Genomic DNA, 24159 nt, shown 5'->3' with positions numbered 1-24159 from the left:
ATTACATGGTAAAAAGTTCTGCAACAACGTGGGCCTCAAAGAACTTGTGGCACAGTGGGTCAAACAACAAGACAAAGACTTCTTTGCATCATTTGTAGGGAAACTAGTTTCTCTTTGGGACAAGTGTCTTTATATTGGTGAGGATTGTGTTGAGAAGTAGTAAGTCTCATTTTGTAAAAATACAGTTTTTTCTCCGTCAGTTTGTCTCTTTATTAGTGAATGTCCCTCGTAGAACAATCCCCAAGAAATAGAAGTAAGACACTGAGATTAATTTGGAAGCAGAGTGAAGATGATAACACATGAAAAGATGAAAAATACTTTGGTAACGTAGGAAAGAAAGAAAAAGAAAAGGAAGATTTTAGGCTGGAAATCGATTGTAACTTGGCAATCTCAAACAAGGGAAATAAAAAAAGTCCTGTCTCCCATCAGTTATGTCTGCGTGCTTCTGATGTTACTATTAAGTATACTCTGATGTTCCACACTAATGTCGAGGTACCCCTATGGTGAATGTGGCACATTAAAACAGTGTGTCTGATCAGGAATAACCTGAAAACTAACCTAACTTGGAAAATTCCTTTGCGGGCAGTTGCTCTACTGAGCTATCCAGGCGCCATTCTGAACCTTGAGAGTAGGTTTGCTTAGGTCGGTACGCCTGTCCTTTGCAGAAGTTGCACATACCGTGCGGAGCTAACACACGATTTTAATATTCCACGAAGTTTAAAAGCAGAGTGAAATTCCATTTTGCAAATAATCCTCTAGGCTGTGACTAAGCCATTTCGACGCAGTATCCGTACTTTCCTAAGTGCTAGTCCCGCAAGATATGCAAGAGAACTGAAGCAGCAAAGAGCGCAGAATTCTGCCAACGTCAAGGGAAATGTGAGGCAATGATAATATTATGGTAGTTTCGTTTATGTTCAATGGCCTAGATATCCACTACACGTTAAAGTCTACCCTTCCTACGTCTTAGAAATATATATATTGTGTTTACAAACAATCTAAGTTATTACAGAATTATAATCTGTAAGACCCGTTTGACGTGTTAACGATGTGTATTACTATTGTTTCATGTTCTATTTCCAACACAATAACAAATTTACATTAGACAGATACGTAGCACATGTTTTTGAGAACTTTTTGTGAGAACAGTAGAAGTCATTTTGAGTCGGGACAAACTTAGGAAGTTTATTACACCCTCCTACGTCTTCTGGAAGAAAAGGTGATAGTAATTTACTCTCATTGTGGAGCTTGTTGCTTTTGTAACGAAGAAATTATTGTAGTGGAAATCTCAGATGCCAGTTGGTATCTCAGTGGTGTACGATGCACCAAGAATGGAAGGAGAGATACATTGTTACACAAATATACGTAGCATAGTTTTTCTTTAGCGTTGACATCTATCATTCTTACTACAGTTATTTTGTTACAAACACAGACACACACACACACACACACACACACACACACACACACACACACAACCACAATCATCATCATTATCATCATTTTTCTTCCAAGGATCAGGCTTCTTCCTGTTCCCAACTCACAAACAAAATCATTCCCATCTATTTGGAGGTCTTCCAGTATCTCTTTCCCCACTCAGCTTCTAATTCAAGCTCTTCAGGGGAATTCTGCGGCCTGCCATTCTCATGAGCTGTCGTCTCCAATCTTTAATATATTTTTGAATTCTTTCATTCATGTTCAAACTATATAATTGACTTATAGTAGCTTCATTTCTAATCGTGTCGCTTTTTGTCCATTTTTTCTTTATTTTCGTAACCCAGCCTCCGGCTTCCATAGAATAGCACAGGATCCGCCAACACTTAATAGAATTTCATGATGATCTCTTTTTCTACTTAATGCCCTACCGTTCTGCTAATGGTGCCACAGACAGATTGGAATTTGTATACCTCATTTTCAGTACAACACTCTAAATCAAAACTTATAGCACAGCCTAAATGAGAGATTTGAGAGACTTGCTCGACTGGATATTTTCTTCAGACTACCGTTATTTTCGTTTTACTACTACAAATTTTAAAGATGTTTTTATAGCATATTTCGTTTAATTTGTAGATTAGTCTTTGGATCCCGGCGGGGTCAGGGATTTCCTCTGCCTCGTGATGACTGGGTGTTGTGTGCTGTCCTTAGGTTAGTTAGGTACAAGTAGTTCTGTTCTAGGGGACTGATGACCATAGATGTTAAGTCCCATAGTGCTCAGAGCCATTTTAGTCTTTGGAGGTCATCTTCATTCTTTTGAATAATAACAATATCATCTGCAAACTGAAGTACCTTCAGATATTCATTATTCGTTATCATAATTCCTTTCTTTTCCTTCCATTTCCATTTACAAAGAGTGAAGTCAATGTAAATGTTAAGAAGAGTGTGTGATAGTCCACACTCTTGGCTTACACTTCGGTTAATAATTATTTCTCCTAATCGATTCCTAACTCTGTTTATTACAATACGTGTATGTTTGTGAAGACTTTTCACAATAATCAGAATCAGTGAAGTGATACCGCACCATCAGTCAGTTGATACGAGAATGACAGTTATTTGACAATTTGCCCCTGTAATATGTTAACAAACTACTCTGTCAGTTGTGGTGAATATGGGGAACACGAAACTCCTTCGCCGTTCGCTACCGTTCTACCTGGAACAACAAACGCCTGATGGTGACAACTTCCTCAAACGTTGCACGTTCAGTTCTAGATGTTTTCTCCAGTCACTGTCATAACTATTAAAAATTGACTATATGAAGTATTAGAATGTATCTAGCATTTACCCGTGATAGCAAAATACGAGACGGAAAAAAAGTCGCAGCACCAAAAAATATTTCATGCAGAGTAACTGATTACCATTACACTAGCAAACGTTGATGTACGTGCGAGATAAGCCATTGCAAATGTGAGATGCGGGCACATTAATAATCTGTGTAAACCCCAGAATGTTGAATGAAAGCATGCAAATATGCATGCAGTGCGTTGTACAAGTTCAAATGGTTCAAATGGCTCTGAGCACTATGGGACTTAGCCGGCCGGAGTGGCCGTGCGGTTCTAGGCGCTACAGTCTGGAACCGAGCGACCGCTACGGTCGCAGGTCCGAATCCTGCCTCGGGCATGGATGTGTGTGATGTCCTTAGGTTAGTTAGGTTTAATTAGTTCTAAGTTCTAGGCGACTGATGACCTCATAAGTTATGTTGCATAGTGCTCAGAGCGATTTGAACCACTATGGGACTTAACTTCAAGGTCATCACTCCCCTAGAACTTAGAACTACTTAATCCTAACTAACCTAAGGACATCACACACATCCATGCCCGAGGCAGGATTCTAACCTGCGACCGTAGCGGTCACGCGGTTCCAGACTGTAGCGCCTACAACCGCTTGGCCACTCCGGCCGGCTGTTGTACAAGTGGTGGATGTCAGTTTGTGGGATGGAGTTCGATGCCTGTTGCACTTGGGACGGTTAATGCTGTTTGCAGATGAAGTAGGAGTTGTAGTCCGATGGTGTCCATTATGTGCTTGCTTGGAAACGAATCTGGTAATCGAGCAGGCCGATACAACATTTCGACACTTTGTAGGGCATGTCAGGTTACAACAGCGGCTTGTGGGCGAGCGTTATCCTGTTGGAAAACACCGCCTGGAATGCCGTTAATGAACGACAGCACAACAGCTCGACCCACCATACTGACGCACAGATTTGCAGTCACAGTTCGAGGGATAGCCACGAGAGTGCTCCTGCTGTCATAAGAGAATACAGCCAGGACCATAACTCCAGGTGCAGGTCGATTGTGCCTAGGCCGCAGCCGGCCGTTGCGGTGGTTCTACGCTCTTCAGTCCGGAACCGCGCTGCTGCTACGGTCGCAGGTTCGAATCCAGCCTCGGGCATGGATGTGTGTGATGTCCTTAGGTTAGTTAGGTTTAAGTAGTTCTAAGTTCTAGGGGACCGATGACCTCAGAAGTTAAGTCCCATAGTGCTCAGAGCCATTTGAACCTAGGCCTCAGTCAGGTTGGTGGCAGGCGCTCGACTGTCCTCCTCCTAAGTAACACACGGCCTTCACTGGCACCGAGCCAGAACCAGCTTTCATCAGAAAACACAACAGACCTTAATCCTTTCCTGCAATGATCTTTCGCTTGACACCGCTGAATTTGTAATTGGCGGCGGTTTGGGATCAGTGGAATGCACGCCACGAGACGTCTGGCTTGGAGCTGTCCTTGAAGTGACCGATTGGTAACAGTTCGTCGCGCCACTGTGATGCCAGCTGCTGGTCATATTGTTGCTGTACATGCAGTTCGATGCGCCAGAGCCATACGCCGAACAAGACGGTCTCCCTCTCGGTAGTGTCACGTGACATTCCGGAGCTGAGTCTCCCTGCGACCGTACGTTCTCGTGACCACCGCTGCCAGCAATCGTGTCCATCAACTACATTTCTGCCAAGTCCTTCTGGAGTATTTCTACATCTACATCTACATACATTCTCCGCAATCCACCATACGGTGCGTGGCGGAGGGTACCTCGTACCACAACTAGCATTTTCTCTCTCTGTTCCACTCTCAAGCAGAACGAGGGAAGAATGACTGCCTTTATGCCTCTGTACGAGCCCTAATCTCTCTTATCTTATCTTTGTGGTCTTTCTGCGAAATATAAGTTGGCGGCAGTAAAATTGTACTGCAGTCAGTCTCAGATGCTGGTTCTCTAAATTTCCTCAGTAGCGATTCACGAAAAGAACGCCTCCTTTCCTCCAGAGAGACTCCCACCCGAGTTCCTGAAGCACTTCCGTAACACTCGCGTGATGATCAAACCTACCAGTGACAAATCTAGCAGCCCGCCTCTGAGTTGCTTCTATGTCCTCCCTCAATCCGACCTGATAGGGATCCCAAACGCTCGAGCAGTACTCAAGAATAGTGTTTTATAAGCGGTCTCCTTTATAGATGAACCACATCTTCCCAAAATTCTACCAATGAACCGAAGACGACTATCCGCCTTCCCCACAACTGCCATTACAGGCTTGTCCCACTTCATATCGCTCTGCAATGTTACGCCCAAATATTTAATCGACGTGACTGTGTCAAGCGCTACACTACTAATGGAGTATTCAAACATTAAGGGATTCTTTTTCCTATTCATCTGCATTAATTTACATTTACCTATATTTAGAGATAGCTCCCATTCTTTACACCAATTACAAATCCTGTCCAAGTCATCTTTTATCCTCCTACAGTCACTCAACGACGACACCTTCCCGTACACCACAGCATCATCAGCAAACAGCCGCACATTGCTATCCACCCTATCCACAAGATCATTTATGCAGATAGAAAACAACAGCGTACCTACCACACTTCCCTGGAGCACTCCAGATGATACTCTCACCTCCCATGAACACTCACCATCGAGGACAACGTACTGGGTTCTATTACTTAAGAAGTCTTCAAGCCACTCACATATTTGGGAACCAATCCCATAAGCTCGTAGCTTAGTTAGGAGTCTGCAGTGGGCCACCCAGTCAAACGCTTTCCGGAAGGAATATGGCATCCGTCTGATACCCTTCATCCATGGTTCGCAAGATATCATGTGAAAAAAGGGCGAGTTGCGTTTCACAGGAGCGATGCTTTCTAAAGCCGTGCTGATGCATGGACAGCAACTTCTCTGTCTCAAGGACAGGAACGTCCAGCTTCTCGTAGCCCTATTACACGACCTCGTTCAAACTCAGTCAGGTGTTAATAACGGCATCTTTGTCGCCTTAAAGGCATTCTTGACTAACATCAACTAACCACGTTCAATCTCAAGGGTAACTAACTCTCACGACCGTTACGGCATGTATTTAAAGAAAACATGATTTGCATCCTCACAGTGGCGCTAATAGCGTCAGTCTCATCCTACTGGTAAGAAATTTGCACAGACACCATCTTTCAGATGTAGAAACACGCCTACTAACTTCGTTTATGTCGCACAACTCCTTCTTCGTATTGAGAGTTTTTTTCTGTCAGTGCATTTACAAATCTCGCGAAACTATAATCTCAGTTAGGAACGACGTACGGAGTAGGTATCTTTATGGAGCGGTTGCATTAGTATATTCGGTGATTAATGTAATGTAGAGTAGTGTCACTAGTGTTACTAGGATGTGCTTGATAATTTGTAAATATCCAAACTGTTGGTTTGGTACAGGCTGTTATCCAGGGCCCCTCTATTCCATATTTTTTATTATTGGTTGTAGGTTCTTCCTCGCTTTTATGGAGGGTAATATATACACCGTCGTTAGCTTCCATCCACGATATTTCGACTGGACAACTGCCAGCCATCCTCAGGTGAGCCATCGAAGACTGAAGAAGACGCCCTCCGTTCCGCAATATATAGCGTGCAGCGAGTATTCCGCGCATGCGTCAAAATCATATTAACAAACGAACCACACCGCCCGCCAGCAGCGCCCTCGCTGGTGGAACTGCAGAACTCTTCGGCGTTGTCAACTGCCGCGGCCATCGGAGTACTCTGACGTCTTCGTCTGGAGCAGATCTTACAGATGACGGGGTTCCACGCATTATCTAGCTGGTAGCCATTGTCACGGTTCATAAGATTGCCTGTCATGCTAATTTCCATTGATTCTTAGAGTCCCAAAAGGGTGTTGCTGTGGCCAAAATTGTTGTCTTGTCATAGCCCATTGAGTGTCCAGCGGAAATTCAATGCTCAGCTATTGCAGACTTGCTAGGTTGCAAAAGGCGAGAGCAGCGTTGATGTTCAGTGCAACGTTCTTCTACTGTTCGCAATGTTTGTCCTATATATGACATGTCGGGCCTAGGGAGGGAATTCTCTAACCTAAAAAGCCCTCATGTGCACTCCACACGTACTCCGCTGCCCTTATAGCCGCATCGTGCGGGTAGTGCACGCCTGACCTATTCAGGGGGATCCTACATTTCTCCAAACGATAGCGGAGGTCGAGAAATTTGCACCCAGATCTCCGCAGAATCGTCTGAGCCTCTGGTTTAAGCCTTCCACTCGGCTCCAAACCAGAGGACCGCAATCGGTTCTGGGAACGATACTACAAATAGTTAGCTCAGATTCCACCCCACGAACGAGGCTTTCCGCCTTCACCAACTCCGCCAACCGCTTGTATGAACTGAGGATGACCTCTGAACCCAGACGGCAGGAGTCATTGGTGACGACATGAGCAACAATTTGCAGTAGGATGCACCCAGTGCTCTCTATCGCAGCCGGCAGGGCCTCCTCCACATCTCGGATGAGACCCCCCGGCAAGCAGACAGAGTGAACACTTCCCCGACCTTTCCACTATTTCCCTAAGGGGCTCCATCACCCGCCTAACGTTGGAGCTCCCAATCACTAATAAACCCCTCCCCCTGTGTGCCTGCTCGGACCTTGCTGAAGGAGTGACCACATGTCCACTCACAGGCAGAGCGGGCGATGCCACATGGCCAGCCTCCACATTGACTCTCAGCCTCGTGCGCCGCGAACGCCGCTGAACCCGCCACTCCCCTTGCGGAGAGGGTGGCCCAACCGCGCCCGGTACCCGCGAAGATGTCTCGACAGCAGGGACAGTGGGTGAAGCATGTAACAACTGGGGTGTACCATGCGACGCAGCAGACTCCTCACTGCCGCTACAGTCCGAGGCAGCAGCCTGAAGACGGCTTACCGCGGCCATCAACACGTTCAGCTGTTCGCGAACAGTGGCCAGCTCCTCCTGCGTCCGTACACAGCAGTCACACATCCTATCCATCTTAAGAATGTCAGAGTCAGCCGGCCAGAGTGGCCGAGCGGTTCTAGGCTCTACAGTCTGAAACCGCGCGACCGCTACGGTCGCAGGTTCGAATCCTGCCTCGGGCATGGATGTGTGTGATGTCCTTAGTTAGGTTTAAGTAGTACTAAGTTCTAGGGGACTGATGACCTCAGAAGTTAAGTCCCATAGTGCTCAGAGCCAATGTCAGAGTCAACGTGTTGCTGCGCCAGTAATCTCGCTATTATCCACATACCGCTTCCCACGGAGTACACCCTTCATTGGGCCAAACTGACGGATATCGGAAGGTACAGGCTGTAGGATGGACGATGAGCAGTCCAATGGAGTTCCGTAAGCTCCTCTCGGGTGCGCAGACTTCTGTGAGGGTTTGCGTTGTCTTGCGGAGTTCGTTTCCATTTTTGTGGCAACGAACACGCTGAAGTTCAACATTGCAGAAGTCACAGCTGTGTGGGGCCGACCGGCACGCTGGAGATCGAACGGGTTTGTGTGACCTTGTCGCGTTGGTGGCATACGCCTCGTCCAAACCACTCCTCGTGCTTTTGTTCACTGCCAAGTCTCCATAGACATTGTACACGAGTCTATGAATATTTGTGATGCTCTGGTATTTCGCCGAAAGAAACTCAATGACGATTCTCTGCTTGGAGCGCATTTCCATTACAGGCGCCATTTTGAAGCCCACGCAGGCGAGCGTGCTGCCCAGAACGTGGTTAATCTCGTCCAACGCTAAGTTGTGGGAAAGCCTTGTTGAGGTAATTAAGCACAATGTGCGGGAAGCGTGGCGAGGCGCCGTCCTGTTGACACACCACCGAGTCCAGAACGTTGTCAGCAACCAACTGGGGATGTAGGAATTACTCAAGCAAGTCCTGGTGCGATGTTGACGGCATTACTGCTTCAGCGCTGCTGTGTGAAGCCCAGCCACAAATTTTCAACTCCATGGCGATGTGCTATAGTCCGTCAGCCTGTATCCTGCTGTTGTGGTGATTGATGAGGCCACAGGTGGGAAATGTAGTGTCTTCAGTGAACAGGACATGTACCAACAAATGTTCATTGTTCGCTGCATGAGTTAAGCCGTGGCACATAACCATGAGTGCCACGTAGTCTTCAAGTTATTGATTATAAAGCAGCTAGATGTGATAATCCTTTTTCTTCAGTACGAATGTCAGGGTCTGCCATACAGTGGTCTTTGAGGTGTCATGTTCCCGACCGAGACGATGTGTCGATGCTTTTGGATTTTGATCGATAGCCTATAGTATGGTCTCCACAATTTCCTCCGACGTCACCGGCCGTCCAAAATGTTTCACGTCACAGAAACTAGCAGTTCGCTGGAACTTGTTGACGAAACCTCTAATGGTTGTTCAAAAATGGTTCAAATGGCTCTGAGCACTATGGCACTCAACTGCCGTGGTCATAAGTCCCCTAGAACTTAGAACTAGTTAAACCTAACTAACCTAAGGACAGCACACAACACCCAGCCATCACGAGGCAGAGAAAATCCCTGACCCCGCCGGGAATCGAACCCGGGAACCCGGGCGTGGGAAGCGAGAACGCTACCGCACGACCACGAGATGCGGGCAATGGTTGTTCACATTGGGGTTTCTATACGGTAACGTCGACGAAACCGTTCTCAAGATTTCCGCAAAGGGAAGTCCGTTGAGTCTCCAATTTAGCGAAGTTGATTCATTGTTCAGTGGTCAACATCTTTCAGATTACGTGCAAAAATTAGCTTTGTCCCGGAAATGGTTAGGGACTTCCTGAGCACCCTGTGTTTAAGAGCTGCCTGAAGATGAGTAATAATAACACTGGTCAACAGAGTTCTTGTCACAGAGAATGTGAACGGTGTTCTTAGCTGAGTCATGGTTACTGAATCCGAAAATGAAATCGGGTTTTACCTGCCGGGCTCAGTTTTCGAAATACAATACCCTCTACCTACAGATTGGTCAGAAACAGTGAAAAACTTGTAAGGGTGTTCGAGGGAAGGTTGTGCTGAGGAATAATAGTTCAGAAAAAAGTTCGACACGTTGCACACTTTCCGAGTTATCTTGCATCAGGTCGTTGCGCCAGTAAATTAAAGCACTCGCTCGCGCTAAAATGCGATAATGCACGGACATCTGTAGGTTCTTGAGTTACCACTTGTTCAAATGCTCGTTATCAGTAAAAATATACCTTCTGCGAAAGTGATAAATTGAAGCTTGGGGAGCAGAAACCATGTTTTTTTTTCTGTTTGAGGGAACGAAACGAAGAACACGTTTGGCAACACACTCTCTGGCAGGCAGCTCAAAATTTGCGCACGCGACGACCCGATCGTCTAACTTAAATGCTAAATTACTCGTAAACGGTGCAACGTATTGAACTTTTTCTTAAGAATTATTTCGCAGTGTAACCTCCCCTGCAAACCCTTACAAACTTTACACTCTACTTCTGATCGCCTCTGAAAAATAACTTGAAAATTCTGCATATTGGCTATTTTGGTGTTCTTTAGTTGACCTTCTTCTATTTACTTTCTGCGGCTGTAATTTTTGGTAAACAATCGAAATATGTACGAGAAGCTCCATACATGGTGCGACATTCACCACCAGGATACAAACATGGCTAATGAGTTATGCTTATGCTGAATCGCATCGCGTTGTGTTTGCTGCATCAGACCCAGCTGTGACCTTGTGAAATGAGTTGCTGTACCTTCGTGAAAGTTAGTAGAAGAAATGCCCCATATCCGAATAAATAACCGAAATGCTTTTGTTACATCTGTGGTGAGTATATCTGAAACCGCAAAAACGAAAATTTAATCCTCTTGTAAAAAAAAAAAAAAAAATGCTAAGAACTTTATTCTCAGTGCAAGCTTGGCAACTAAGACAAAATGGGTCCCCCACATACGCTGTTTGACATGTACTACACTCCTGACAGGCCGGTTAAAAGGATCACGTCACATGTCTTTGGTATTCCCATGATTTGGAGGGGCCAACGGATCACAGAACATATTATTATTTCTGTGGGACAAAAATGGCTGAAATCACCTCCAAAAAAAGAAAAAAGAAGACAGTGTAATATCCTAATCCTGAAACTGGATCTGTATTCAGCGACGAATTATCTTTCAGAAACAGCGTGTTTCCTTTTTGTGACCGAAAAACTTTTTTTATAGTTCAGTGTAATCAAAACTACAATCACAGTGTACAAAAATTAAAGTATTCCGCAGTCGTAAGCGGAACCCAGCACGTTGCATGATTAAACGATGGCTGAGCGCCTGTTCTCAACAGATAAGTATAATTTGTGTTATGGCGTTTATTTTACGCATATTGGTTTTCGATCAGCGGTTAGTCAAATTTGATGACGTCATTGGTCAAAACGAATGGACGATACGGCCTTGTCAATAAATCCGGGAAATCCATGCAACCATCGTCGGGGTGTTCCACTCACTGCTAGGCAGATATAAGTGATTCAGTCATGAAGTTCATGAAAATAAGGTGCTGGCCGCGGTGGCTGAGCGGTTCTAGGCCCTTCAGTCCGGAACCGCGCGACTGCTACGGTCTCAGGTTCGAATCCTGCCTCGGGCATGGATGTGTGTGATGTCCTTAGGTTAGTTAGGTTTAAGTAGTTCTAAGTTCTAGGGGACTGATGACCTCAGATGTTGAGTCCCATAGTGCTCAGAGCCATTTGAACCATTTTTGAAAATAAGGCAAACAAGATCTGTAACGAGCCGGTTAACCAGCATTTTAAAATGTTATCAAGGGAGGCAATACGTTTCGTTTACAGAAGCCATTACTGTATAGGTTTCTATTTTTTTCAGATGGGAGCATCGCGGAGGGAGCAGATGGTGGCCATCGCGCTGTTGCTCCTGCTGAGCCTGCTAGAGGCTACACGTGCTGCGCACGTGCTGATGGTGTTTCCCGTGGGCTCGCCCAGCCACTGGAACCTGGGGCGAGCTATGGCCAAGGGTCTGCACGCACAAGGGCACCGCATCACCGCCGTCACGCCCTTCCCTGGGCAAGGACCGCCAAATAACTGGACAGATGTCGCGCTACCCAACACCATGTCTTTCTTTGGCCGTACGTATGTTGTCAGCTACCAAATTCTGTCCCTCTCCCTCTTTCTCTTCCTCCTCGTCACCTCCTTCCGGTACCAGTCTATTAAGCCGAAGCATCAAAGGCCGCTCAACAAGAATGCAGCTTAGCTTATTTCGTTGCAAGAATTTTTCTTCAGAATTGCGTGGTACGGTACAGGGACAGTCTTCAGTAGACTGTTCCCCAAAGTTCTGTTAGTGTACCATGTATCACACTGGCCTGCAACGTTCATCGACAACACTGCAGTGGTTGCCAATGCGTCAGTAACAGGTTATGGATAAAAATTAAGTTAGAAGACTTAAAAGATTCTAGTTGAATATCAAGTACAGCGAAGCACGAAACAAGTCTATGAAGGCCATTTGGACACTACTAGTCACTATCAAGTGTGCATATACAAGCAAAAGGCAGTTTTTGCTAAAACATCAAAAATCTGAAAAAAATTGGTGAATGTTTTGTGAAGTCATTTGCCTAAAGGTGTTGTGGTCTTCAGTCCAGAGACAGTTCGGATTTAGAAGTCGTATAACAACTGAAAATGCTATATTCTCTATTCTCGGTGAGGTAATGGATGGGTTAAACAAAAGGTTCCGAATGCTAGGCATATTTTTTTGATTTAACTAAGGTGTTTGATTGTGCTGATCACAAAATATTGCTCCAGATGTTGGACCATTATGGAATACATGGAGTAGCTCGCAATTGGTTCACCTCTTACTTTAGCAACAGACAGCTAAAGGTCATTATTCACAGTGTTGATAACGACTGTGATGTGGGGTTTGTATGAGGTATGGTCAAGTGGGGTGTGCCCCAGGGATCAGTGGTGGGGCCACTTCTGTTCCATATTTATATAAATGATATGGCCCCTAGTACTATGGGTAACTCTAAAATATTTCTGTTTGCTGATGGTACTAGCTTGGTAGTAAGGGATGTTGTGTGAAAACATTGTCTCGGTTTCAAATAGTGCAGTACATGACATAAGTTCAAGGCTTGTAGAAAATAAAGTAATGCTAAATCACAGTAAGACTCAATTTTTACAGTTCGTAACACACAATTCAACAAAACCTGTCGTTTTTATTTCACAGAATGGGCATATGATTAGTGAAACTGAACAATTCGGATTTCTAGAAGTTCAGATAGATAGTGAACTGCATGGAAAGCCCATGTTCAGGATCTTGTTCAAAGATTTAATGCTGCCATTTTTACCATTCGAATGGTATCTGAGGTGAGTGATCATTCGACACGAAAATTAGTCTACTTTGCTTATTTTCATTCGCTAATGTGGTATGGTATTATATTTTGGGGTAATTCTTCCCATTCTGAAAGGATATTTTTGGCTCAGAAACTGGCGGTTTGGGCAATAAGTGGTGTAAGTTCACGAACCTCTTGTCGACCCATGTTCACGAGTCTGGGTATTTTGAACATTATCCTCTCAATATATATATATATATATATATATATATATATATATATATATATATATATATATAATATTAGCTTAGTCCCAAAAATAAGCAGCCTTCAGGCCTTCATTCAGTTAATACTCGGCAGAAATCAAACCTGCATTTGGATCAGACTTCATTAACTCTTATGCAGAAAGGTGTGCAGTATACTGCTGCATCCATTTTCAATAAGCTATCACTAAAATACAAAAATCATATCAGTAATACAGGCGCTTTCAAATCGAATCTGAAGAGTTTCCTCGTGGATCATTCCTTCTATTCTGTAGAGGAGTTCCTTGAGAAATTAAGCTGATTTTTGTTGTATTGTAGACTGCGTTCACTTAAACTTATGGCTTGACTTTTTCGGGTTCATAAACATTTTATTTTTATCTGTTATTACTTTTATGTTGTAATTTATGTACTGACACGTCCCATGACATTGGAAATTTGATCCTCAATTTTGTCCTAAGGAACTTGACGTGTAAATAAAAATAAAAAATAAAAACCTCCGCTTCTTAGAGCGCAGCATTATGCATCCTACAACTAGGAGGGAACTCTCTTTACTTCTCTTTTCTCGCTCACTTTCCTCACTCAATAACTTTTCTCACTCACTCTCCTCACTCACTCATTCACTCACTCACTCGTTCGTTCTCCTTACTAACTAACTCACTCACTCACTTACACTAACTTACTTGACTTACTCACTCACTCATTTTCCTCTCTCTCTCTCTCTCTCTCTCTCTCTCGCTCTCTCTCTTTTTTTTTCTTGGTAGAACCTTGAAGGTAACACGCATTCTGGTAGATAGTCATTTTTTGTATAATTGTCTTTATGTCACAGCTGTAGCTCTAGAAATAATATTCTCCACTGATAAAGACTGTCACAGCGTCCTTTCCTAGGAATGTCATTATCTCAGTTTCAGTTGTCCAATCTTAATACACACATCAGAAAAAGTTTTGCATCACCCCAGTCCGCAGACCTCCTGAAGATAGACGTTGATTGTGGATATTGTATCACAGACACAGTCCCTTTGACTGGTCAGAGATGTCACTAAACCCACACAAAGATGTAAACAACCATGCATTGGCAGCGCCTATTAGACGGAGGGGGTCCGACAGCCGATCATTCCACCACGAAAGAAGTACAGAGCTCGTGTTGTCTGTAGTTCAACCATGCCTAGACGGTCGATACCGCGGTTCGATCGCGTCCGCATTGTTACTTTGTGCCATAAAGGGCCCTCAAAAAGGGAAGTGTCCAGGCGTCTCGGAGTGAACCAAAGCGATGTCGTTCGGACATGGAGGAGATGCAGAGAGACAGGAACTGTCGATGACATACCTCGCTCAGGCAGCCAAGAGCTACTACTGCAGTGGATGAGTTTTACCTATGGATTATGGCTCGGAGGAACCCTGACAGTGACACCACCATGTTGAATAATGCTTTTCGTGCAGCCACAGGACATCGTATTACGACTCAAACTGTGCGCAAAAGGCTCCCGACGTCCATGACGATGTTCATCTTTGGAATCATGACACCATGCAGCGCGGTACAGATGGGCCCAACAACATGCCGCGAATGGACCACTCAGAATTGGCATCACCTTCTCTTCACCGACAAGTGTCGTATATGCCTTCAACCAGACAATCGGTGGAGACGTGTTTGAAGACAACCCGTTCAGGCTGAACGCCTGAGACACACTGTCCAGCGAATGCAGCAAGGAGATGGTGACCTGCTGTTTTAGGGTGGCATTATGTGTGGCCGACGTACACAGGTGGTGGTCATGGAAGACGCCATACCGACTGTACAATACGTGAATGCCATCCTCAGACTGATAGTGCAACCACATAGGCAGCATATTGGCGAGTCATTCGTCTTCATAGACGACAATTCGCGCTATCATCGTGCACATCTTGTGAATGACTTCCTTCAGGATAACGACATCGCTCGACTAGAGTGGCAGCATGTTCTCCAGACATGAATCCTATCGGACATGCCTGTGATCGATTGAAAAGGGATGTTTATGGACGACGTGACCCACCAACCACTCTGAGAGATCTACGCCAAATCGCCGTTGAGGAGTGGGACAATCTGGATCAACGGTGCCTCGATGAACTTGTGTATAGTATGCCACGACGAATACAGGCATGCATCAAGGCAAGAGGACGTGCTACTGGGTATTAGAGGTACCGGTGTGTACAGCAATCTGGACCACCACCCCTGAAGGTCTCGCTGTATGGTGGTACAACATGCAATGCGTGGTTTTCATGAGCAATAAAAATGGCAGAAATGGTATTTATGTTGATTTCTATTCCAATTTTCTGTACAGGTTCCGGTACTCTCCGAACCGAGGTGTATAATAGGCGAAGATCCAGACATGTAGCTTGTAAACTACATTCTGCAGTTTTTCTTTTTCTAGAATAATCCAGCATAAAGTAAGGTGTTCACATACTCAAAGGTTCCTCATTTGGTTCTCAAAGGAACAGTGTTGTCAGTACATTTTTTTGTGAAGTCATCTATGTAGATGTCAAATAGTGATGCAAACATAGTGCATCCCAGCCTAATTCCCTAGATTGTATACATCTGATAATTATTCTTGGATAGGTGGTACTAGATACTCTTTTTCAATATTATAAGCTATAACGACTTTTCTGTGAACGGCATCAAACACTTTTTCCAAGTCCAGAGAAGCTATAGGCGTCTGAGTTAAACTCCCGTTTTTCTTGTAATATATGTTTCGTAGTGAAAAGTGTTGTCACTACTGCAGCACCCTTTTCGAAAACCTCTGAAGGATGCCGTCAAAACTACATCTGTGTAGACCATAAACACCAGATGTTTGTACGTCACTATAAGAGATAATGTAACTAGGCTCACTGTAAGAGACCCTGATATTTAATATGTTTCGCATTGCAGTGTGCAATAAGTAGGAAATTTGTGTCGGGTGAGGCACCACGTCCGGATGGCCGAAGTGTTTATGGCAACCGGTCATGAGAAGTGATAAATCCGGGTTCGAGTCCCAGTGTGGCATAAATTTTCAACTTTCGCCATTGCATTACCACCGCGCCCCGTGCGGCTCGAAGTCACAATTCCCGCCCGCCCCTTCCCTTTCTTTCCCCATTCTCTATTTCATACAAAAAAACGGCTAACTTTAATTTGTTTCTACCTAATTGCAGTGCGGCTTAGAGGCTAAAATTCTGATAGTAGATTTATTTCGGTGCATTATTCCTGTATGAAAAATTTCGGAGTAGGTTTTGACGTGTGGCGTTGGACCATTCCCTTCTCTGTTTAAAAAGTCGTAATACACAACAGAAGTTGTGAAACCATACGATGAGACTTCAGTTTTGACTTTGATTCTAAGGCTAGGTCATATTTCATAATCAGAAATCCATTAAAAAATCGTAGTGTTTCGTAGGCGTTTTTAGATGAACTGACTAAGTATTAGAAAGTCATAGACCACGAGACATCTTCAACTGTGTTTGTTAATACATGTGTAATAATCCATGTAGTTATGCTGTGAGTTTACAAAAAAATCGTGAATTTTTGATGAAGCTACAAATTTGCTTCGCAGTAGGCGTATTCAGGGTGAAATTAAATCGATTATTCTCTGGGGTAGCCTTCCACGACCAGCAGAACTGAATGAGCAGTCTACTGCATAATATGGACTGAGCAAGGAAATATCGAAGTATTGAGGACAAGCGGAAAGGTTAACAATGGACGATATTAGGGTGGATCAAAAAGTAATGTCTCCTGTATTATGCTGTTGTTGTCTTCAGCCCAAAGACTGGTTTGATGCAGCTATCCATGCTACTCTATCCTGTGCAACCCACCTCATATCCGAGTAAGTACTCCAACCTACATGCCTCTGAATCTCCTTATTATATTCATTTCTTGGTCTCTCTATGATTTTTATCCTCCACGCTTCCCTCCAGTACTCAATTCGTGACTCCTTGATGCCTCAGAGTGTGCCCTGCAACCGATCCCTTTTCTAGTCAAGTTGTACCACAAATTTCTCTTTTCCCCAATTCTATTGAGTACCTCCTCATTAGTCATGTGATCTACCCATCTAATCTTCAGCATGCTTCTGTAATATGACATTTCAAAAGCTTCTACTCTCTTCTTCTCTAAACTGTCTATCGTCCATTTTTCCTGTCCATACAAGGCTACACTAAACACAAATACTTTCAGCAAAGGCTTCCTGACAAATCTATACTAGATGTTAACAAATTTCTCTTCTTCAGGAACGCTTTTCTTGCCATTCCAGCCTATCTCCTCTACTTCGACCATCATCAGTTATTTTGCAACCCAAATAACAAAATGTCCTACTACTTTAACTGTGTCATTTCCTAATCTAATTCCTTCAGCATAACTTGATCTAATTCTTTAAATGAAACAAATGATTTGGTGTTACTAGTCACTGTTTATTTATCTCCACGACGCGTTTCAAAGGGTTAAACCTCTATCATCAGGTGGATTTACATTTGTTTGTATGACACTGGTGTGTGTGTGTGTGTGTGTGTGTGTGTGTGTGTGTGTGTTGTGTTACGATTCTTTGGAGGAACTTGTGGCTCTGTCTAGTGGAGAAACAAAACACTATTTCAGAACATGGTTTTGGGTTGCTTTTGACAAAAACTAAACGTACATCTAACGGTAAAAATAAAATAAGTATAACAGAGTACCTCGAGAGGTCACAAGTTCCTTTCACTGTCGTAACACATCACATGTATACTGTTTCATTTAGTAAACACATATGGCGTCTGGAAACTATTAGGTGCAAGGATCGTATAGCAGAAGAGAAAAAAATTATCACGAAGTACAAAGAATACCCATGTTAACAACATTATTACAGAATAAATTTTTTAAAGGATTTCGGAGATGTTTGTTTTGATGTGTCGAATGCATGCTTTGGAATAAATATTTTCAGGTGGTATATAAATCCAATTTTGACACGTTAATATAGCTTAAACTTCATACTGGTTTATACAATCAGGTGGCATATTACAAACTTTAAGTACAATAATAATGTTGTTTACAGTGGTAAAGTTATGCGCAAATAACAATCATGATTGGGATTCACAGTTAGGCTGGAGGCGGAGGAAGAGTAAGAGAAAATAAGGGGGAAGGAGAGAGTGGAAGGAGCGTGTGTGTGTGTGTGTGTGTGTGTGTGTGTGTGTGTGTGTGCATTGCAAGTTCAATAACATAGGCAGTTGCTGAAAACAGTGATGATAATATTGTAAACATTATCATTTAAGATGGATACAGGTTGTTTTTTGTGGTGTTTGTGCACTTGGAGTGTCTCAGGGACGACTAGGTTTTTGCCTTTTTGTTGGATGTGAAGGGTGCTGATACTAGTGTTGTCACCGTGGTGTTTTGTTTCATGCAGAGGGATAGCTATTGCGGATATGTGGTATTTTCTGTCTTTTAGTGCTGCCATGTGATCTTTGAATCTAATTTCAAGTGATCTGCCTGTCTGGCCTATGTAGAAGCAGTGACAGTCCAAACATTCAATTTTGTGCACCCCTAGTGATGAAGTGGGTTTCGTGTGCTGATGTTGTGCGGTAACTTCTGTCCAATTTTGTTGTCTGTGGTAAAGAATATGCTTATGCCTTTTCGTTTGAAAAACATTGGCAATCTGATACGAAATGTTACCTAAAAATTTGATTGTATGGAAGATGTTGTTTTCTTTTAGTTTCTTATGCTGTGATTGCTTTGCTGCTATTAAGTGTTTTAGGGTGTGTACTACGGAACTGTTCAAATGGTTCAGATGGCTCTAAGCACTGTAGGACTTAATATCTCAGGTCATCAGTTCCCTAGACTTAGAACTAATTAAACCTAACTAACCTAAGGACAGTACACACATGCATGCCCGAGCAGGATTCGAACCTGCGACCGTAGCAGCAGCGCTGTTCCGGACTGAAGAGCCTAGAACCGCTCGGTCACAGCGGCCGGCTGGAGCTAATATAACCATTTGCCATAGCTGTTTGTTTTATTATTTCAATTTCTATGGTTCAAATGGCTGTGAGCACTGTGGGACTTAACTTCTGAGGTCATCAGTCCCCTAGAACATAGAACACAGTGCCCTTGTGCGTGCAGACCCTTGGCCATAGCTCGCCCCAGGTTCCAGTGGCTGGGCGAGCCCACGGGAAACACCATCAGCACGTGCGCAGCACGTGTAGCCTCTAGCAGGCTCAGCAGGAGCAACAGCGCGATGGCCACCATCTGCTCCCTCCGCGATGCTCCCATCTGAAAAAAATAAAAACCTATACAGTAATGGCTTCTGTAAACGAAACGTATTGCATCCCTTGATAACATTTTAAAATGCTGGTTAACCGGCTCGTTACAGAAGATCTTGTTTGCCTTATTTTCAAAAATGGTTCAAATGGCTCTGAGCACTATGGGACTTAACATCTGAGGTCATCAGTCCCCTAGAACTTAGTACTACACACATCCATGCCCGAGGCAGGATTCGAACCTGCGACCATAGCGGTCGCGTGGTTCCAGACTGTAGCGCCTAGAACCGCTCGGCAAAAGAAGTATCACACAAATCTTTCTGATAGTTCGTTGTTACTAACCCCCCCCCCCTCCCTCCCCACTGAGCTCCGAGCTCAAGCGTTGTAATATAATATATCAGAACGACTGAGAAGTACGGTTTGGGAGAGAGGGGTGGCTCACGCCGAAGCATGCAGAGGAACACCGGCAAGTATGTCACTGACTTTATTGCATCGCAGGTACATAATCGGCCGTCCCTTCATCCCGGTGATGGAGCTGCGCGGCGTGCATACGTGGGTCAGCGCCAATGTCATGGCCGGAATCTGCTGCGTCGTCGTCTGGTCATGCAGCCTTGCAGACGCATCACTCCTAGCCACACGACGGCTAAGTGGTCACCGCGTATGCTGCGTGAAATTTACAAGAATTCCTCAAATCCACGCCTGTATTTATTCGTGGCGCAGCACCATGTTTTTTTAATCATAAATATCTTCCACAATACTGTTTAGGCCATATGAAAATCAGTGCCAGTTTTGGATACCAGGCGCAAATCTGGCGATGTGAACGCAAGAAAGAAGTATAGAAATGATTCTACATGTAACGGATTAGGAAAAGGGAGCGGGCAGAAAAGGTTAAACAAGTGACTAAGGTATAATGTTGATTTTATTATTAACCGCTGCTTACATACTTTATTCAATCTGAGCACCAGAGAAGTCGATGAAATGCTCCATCCATAAAACGAGGTGATCAACAGTCGCTCTCAGCAGTTCCAGTAGAATCTGAGCAACGTGTTTCTGTTATTTGGCCTTCGGATCAGGTAGAGGCCAGACGTGTCCCCTGGTAAACGCGTTAATTTAGATATCTCATGAGATAGTCACGTGGATTCACGGCAGATGATCTTGGGGGCCAATTAATTTGGATACCCTGCGGAGATGACACATTCGTGGAAAAATGGATTACGGAGATCTTTCACTGGGCGAGCGACATGTTGTGCTGTCCAATCTTGCATGAAAACAGTGGTTTCCCACAGTTGGACTGTTTCAAAACAGGAATCACATATTGTACAAGGAGGATTCTATAAGATGCAGCCGTCACAGTACGCTGTAATCAAAGGAGATAGGGCGAGACTGAAAGTGCTTGTGATTACACACCACACAGTCACATCTGGAGAATTCAGTGGTTCTTTGTGCACAACGCATAGCTGAACAGTACCCCAGATACGGCAGTTATGAGAATTCACTGCACCCTGTAGTGTAAAATGTGGCTCTTCACTCAATGGAATATTGCCCAGCTATATGTCATCATGGCAGAAACCAAAGAGCAATTTTAAAACATTGCTACGGATCATGAAGTTTCAGTCGCTGCACCGTCTGGATCTTGCATAGCTACCCGTATAATGCAGACTGCAAAATTTCCTGTACTGTTAACCATGGACTGGACAAGTCTTGCGACGCTGCACGAGGACTAGCACTGCCCGGGGCATGTGCTGCATGGTCAGTTACAGCAACAGCAACGTTGTCAATAACTTCCACCGGGATAGGGCGCCTTCCTATTCCAGGTCCTCAACAAACTCACCCGTCTTTTCGAATTTCATTATCATCTCCTTTAAACTATTTAATGACATCGGCTGCCTCCACAGAATCTTCAGTCGGCAACACTCTCTCAGCGCAGCACCATAATTACTGTCGTTCGCAGTGCACGGTCCCTCCTCTCGATAGTCATACTTATTGTGGTGTCACTGCCAGACACCACACTTGCTAGGTGGTAGCTTAAATCGGCCGCGGTCCATTAGTACATGTCGGACCCGCGTGTCGCCACTGTGTGATCGCAGACCGAGCGCCACCACACGGCAGGTCTCGAGAGACGGACTAGAACTCGCCCCAGTTGTACGACGACGTTGCTAGCGACTATACGGACGAAGCCTTTGCTCTCATTTGCCGAGAGACAGAATAGCCTTCAGCTAAGTTCATGTCTACGACCTAGCAAGGCGCCATTAGCCTTAGATAGCTTGTATCAAAAGAGTCTCACTTGTATCGTCACAATCTCCAGATGTCTCATCAAGAACGATGTATACAAAGGAAGGATTAAAAGTTAAGTAGTACAGGAGCTACGTACTTTTCTTTATAGCATTCATTAAGTCTCCTGTTTCAGACCTCACTCCATCCTTCGTGAGTTAGCGCGTGCATCTTGGCCGCCTCTTTCAATTAGTGTGCGTAGTGTTGGCAAGTCTGCCGACACAACACTTATCACACACGTTATGGCTTGTCGAATGGTAGATATGCTAAGACCTTAACGCGGAATCGCTTTACGCTGGACAATAAATTACAGTTGTGACCATCCGTCAGGCGCAAATCTGGCACTGTACACTGTTTGTCTGACGGTACGATACCCACGCCGTCATTTGACAGGCCATAACATCAGTGAGAAGTATGGCTATCGAGAAGATAGACTGTGCGCTGTTACTGTGCTGCATTGAGAGAGCGTCGCCGACTGAAAGGCCTGATGAGGGGAATGGTTTAGAGAAGACATGGCTGAGCTTGATGTGGCAGCTGGAAGAGGAAGGCGCCCTATCCTGATGGAAGCTGTTGATGAGGATACCCTTGCTGTAACTAACCGTGCAGCACGCTCCCCAGTAGAGCTAGGGCTTGCTCAGTCTACGAGACTTGTCCATCCTAGGTTCGACAGTAGAGAAAGTTATGCGGTCGTTATTACAATGGTACCCTTTCAAGGTCCAGACGGTGCAGCAACTGAAACCTCATGATCGGCAGCAATGTTTTACATTTAGTCTTTGGTTTCTGGTACGAATCGAAGTTGATGACATGTAGCCGGGCATTATTCCATGGAGTTAAGAGGGTGCAGTGAATAATCACAAGGGGAGGCCACGACGTTTGGAAGGCGGATTTACTGCAAACTTCGTAGTACTCCATGAGGACAACAAAATGTGTAAGCAGTAGCGCGTACTTCTCAAGCGTTATTGAGAAAATCGCAAGATAATTTCGGTCGTCAAATATGTACCTGTGCGTGGTCGTTATTATCATGAAGCGGTGGCAGCCGACTGGTTAGCGTTCAAGCCCCATAATCGCTGGATCGCAGGATCCAGTCCCGTTCGTCAGTTTTTTTATTTCTAACACAGTCATTTTCTTTACTATTTATATTACAATTGATCTGAAGGGGAAAAATACTTGTAATCTGATGAACTTTTATTAAATTTACAATGTTATTTGGCAGTCTACAAATTTTTATTATCACGAATAATATAATATTATAACTATAACTAGTAAACGACCAAACGCATAAAGCGATACTGAAAATGTATGCTTGTTCATGAGCCCGCATCCCGTGGTCGTGCGGTAGCGTTCTCGCTTCCCACGCCCGGGTTCCCGGGTTCGATTCCCGGCAGGGTCAGGGATTTTCTCTGCCTCGTGATGGTTGGGTGTTGTGTGCTGTCCTTAGGTTAGTTAGGTTTAAGTAGTTCTAAGTTCTAGGGGACTTATGACCACAGCAGTTGAGTCCCATAGTGCTCAGAGCCATTTTGCTTGTTCATGTCTTCAAAATTGTTCGTATTTAATCGAAAGAGAACGAGAAATTGCTTCTCGTGAAGGCGTTATTAAAATACACTCGATGCTGCATGACCAATTATCAGCGCCGATATTTAAGGAAATACTGCGTTATCCATGGTTTGCTTGTCCGCAGCTCGTGGTCGTGCGGTAGCGTTCTCGCTTCCCACGCCCGGGTTCCCGGGTTCGATTCCGGGCGGGGTCAGGGATTTTCTCTGCCTCGTGATGACTGGGTGTTGTGTGATGTCCTAAGGTTCGTTAGGTTTAAGTAGTTCTAAGTTCTAGGGGACTGATGACCATAAATGTTAAGTCCCATAGTGCTCAGAGCCATGGTTTGCTTCCAAATTATCGGCTGAAAGAAAGGTTTTTGAAAATGTTAACGAGGTTTGTTTTTCCACGGAAAACCTCAAAAGAACTTGCGTATGCGGAAACATAGCATTTATTCAATGTCGCTGGTGCCGTTTAACTTTTATGTTTTCCATGTTTTCACGAAAAATACCATCCTGCAACTTGTACTCGTAATGTCGAAAGCGACGATTAATTGTACATCTTTCGAAAGCCGTCTGTGCCGGCCAAAACTTGGAGGTAACAAGTCGTTTCGGGCTCCTTCCAGGTATAAGGAATTTTTCAAATCACGAACAAGCATACATTTTCAGTATCACTTTATTCGTTTGGTCGTTTACTAGTCGATAGTTATGAATATTATATTATTTGTGATAATAAAAATTGTAGACTGCCAAATAACATTGTAAATTTAATAAAAGTTCATCCGATTACACGTGTTTTTCCCATTAGATCAATTGTAATATAAATAGTAAAGAAAATGACTGTGTTAGGAATAAAAAAGACTGACGTACGGGACTCGATCCTGCGATCCAGCGATTACGGGGCTTGAACGCT

The 24159-nt window shown here is 44.2% G+C and overlaps 1 protein-coding gene across 1 annotated transcript in view; it reads left to right on the top strand.

Annotated features, from left to right (window-relative positions):
• The window catches only part of LOC126203731 (UDP-glycosyltransferase UGT5-like), a 181515-nt gene that overhangs the window by 109739 nt on the left and 47617 nt on the right, over positions 1 to 24159 (top strand). The window contains exon 2 of the mRNA XM_049938101.1: positions 11521 to 11779. Coding sequence (XP_049794058.1) covers positions 11521 to 11779 — 259 coding nt within the window. The remainder of the gene's footprint in view (positions 1 to 11520; positions 11780 to 24159) is intronic.

The sequence above is a fragment of the Schistocerca nitens genome, chromosome 9 (genome assembly GCF_023898315.1).
Source record: "Schistocerca nitens isolate TAMUIC-IGC-003100 chromosome 9, iqSchNite1.1, whole genome shotgun sequence".
In the NCBI taxonomy this organism is placed as follows: domain Eukaryota; kingdom Metazoa; phylum Arthropoda; class Insecta; order Orthoptera; family Acrididae; genus Schistocerca; species Schistocerca nitens.
The sequence above is the reverse complement of the archived record's forward strand: the minus strand, read 5'-3'. Positions and strand labels throughout refer to the sequence as shown.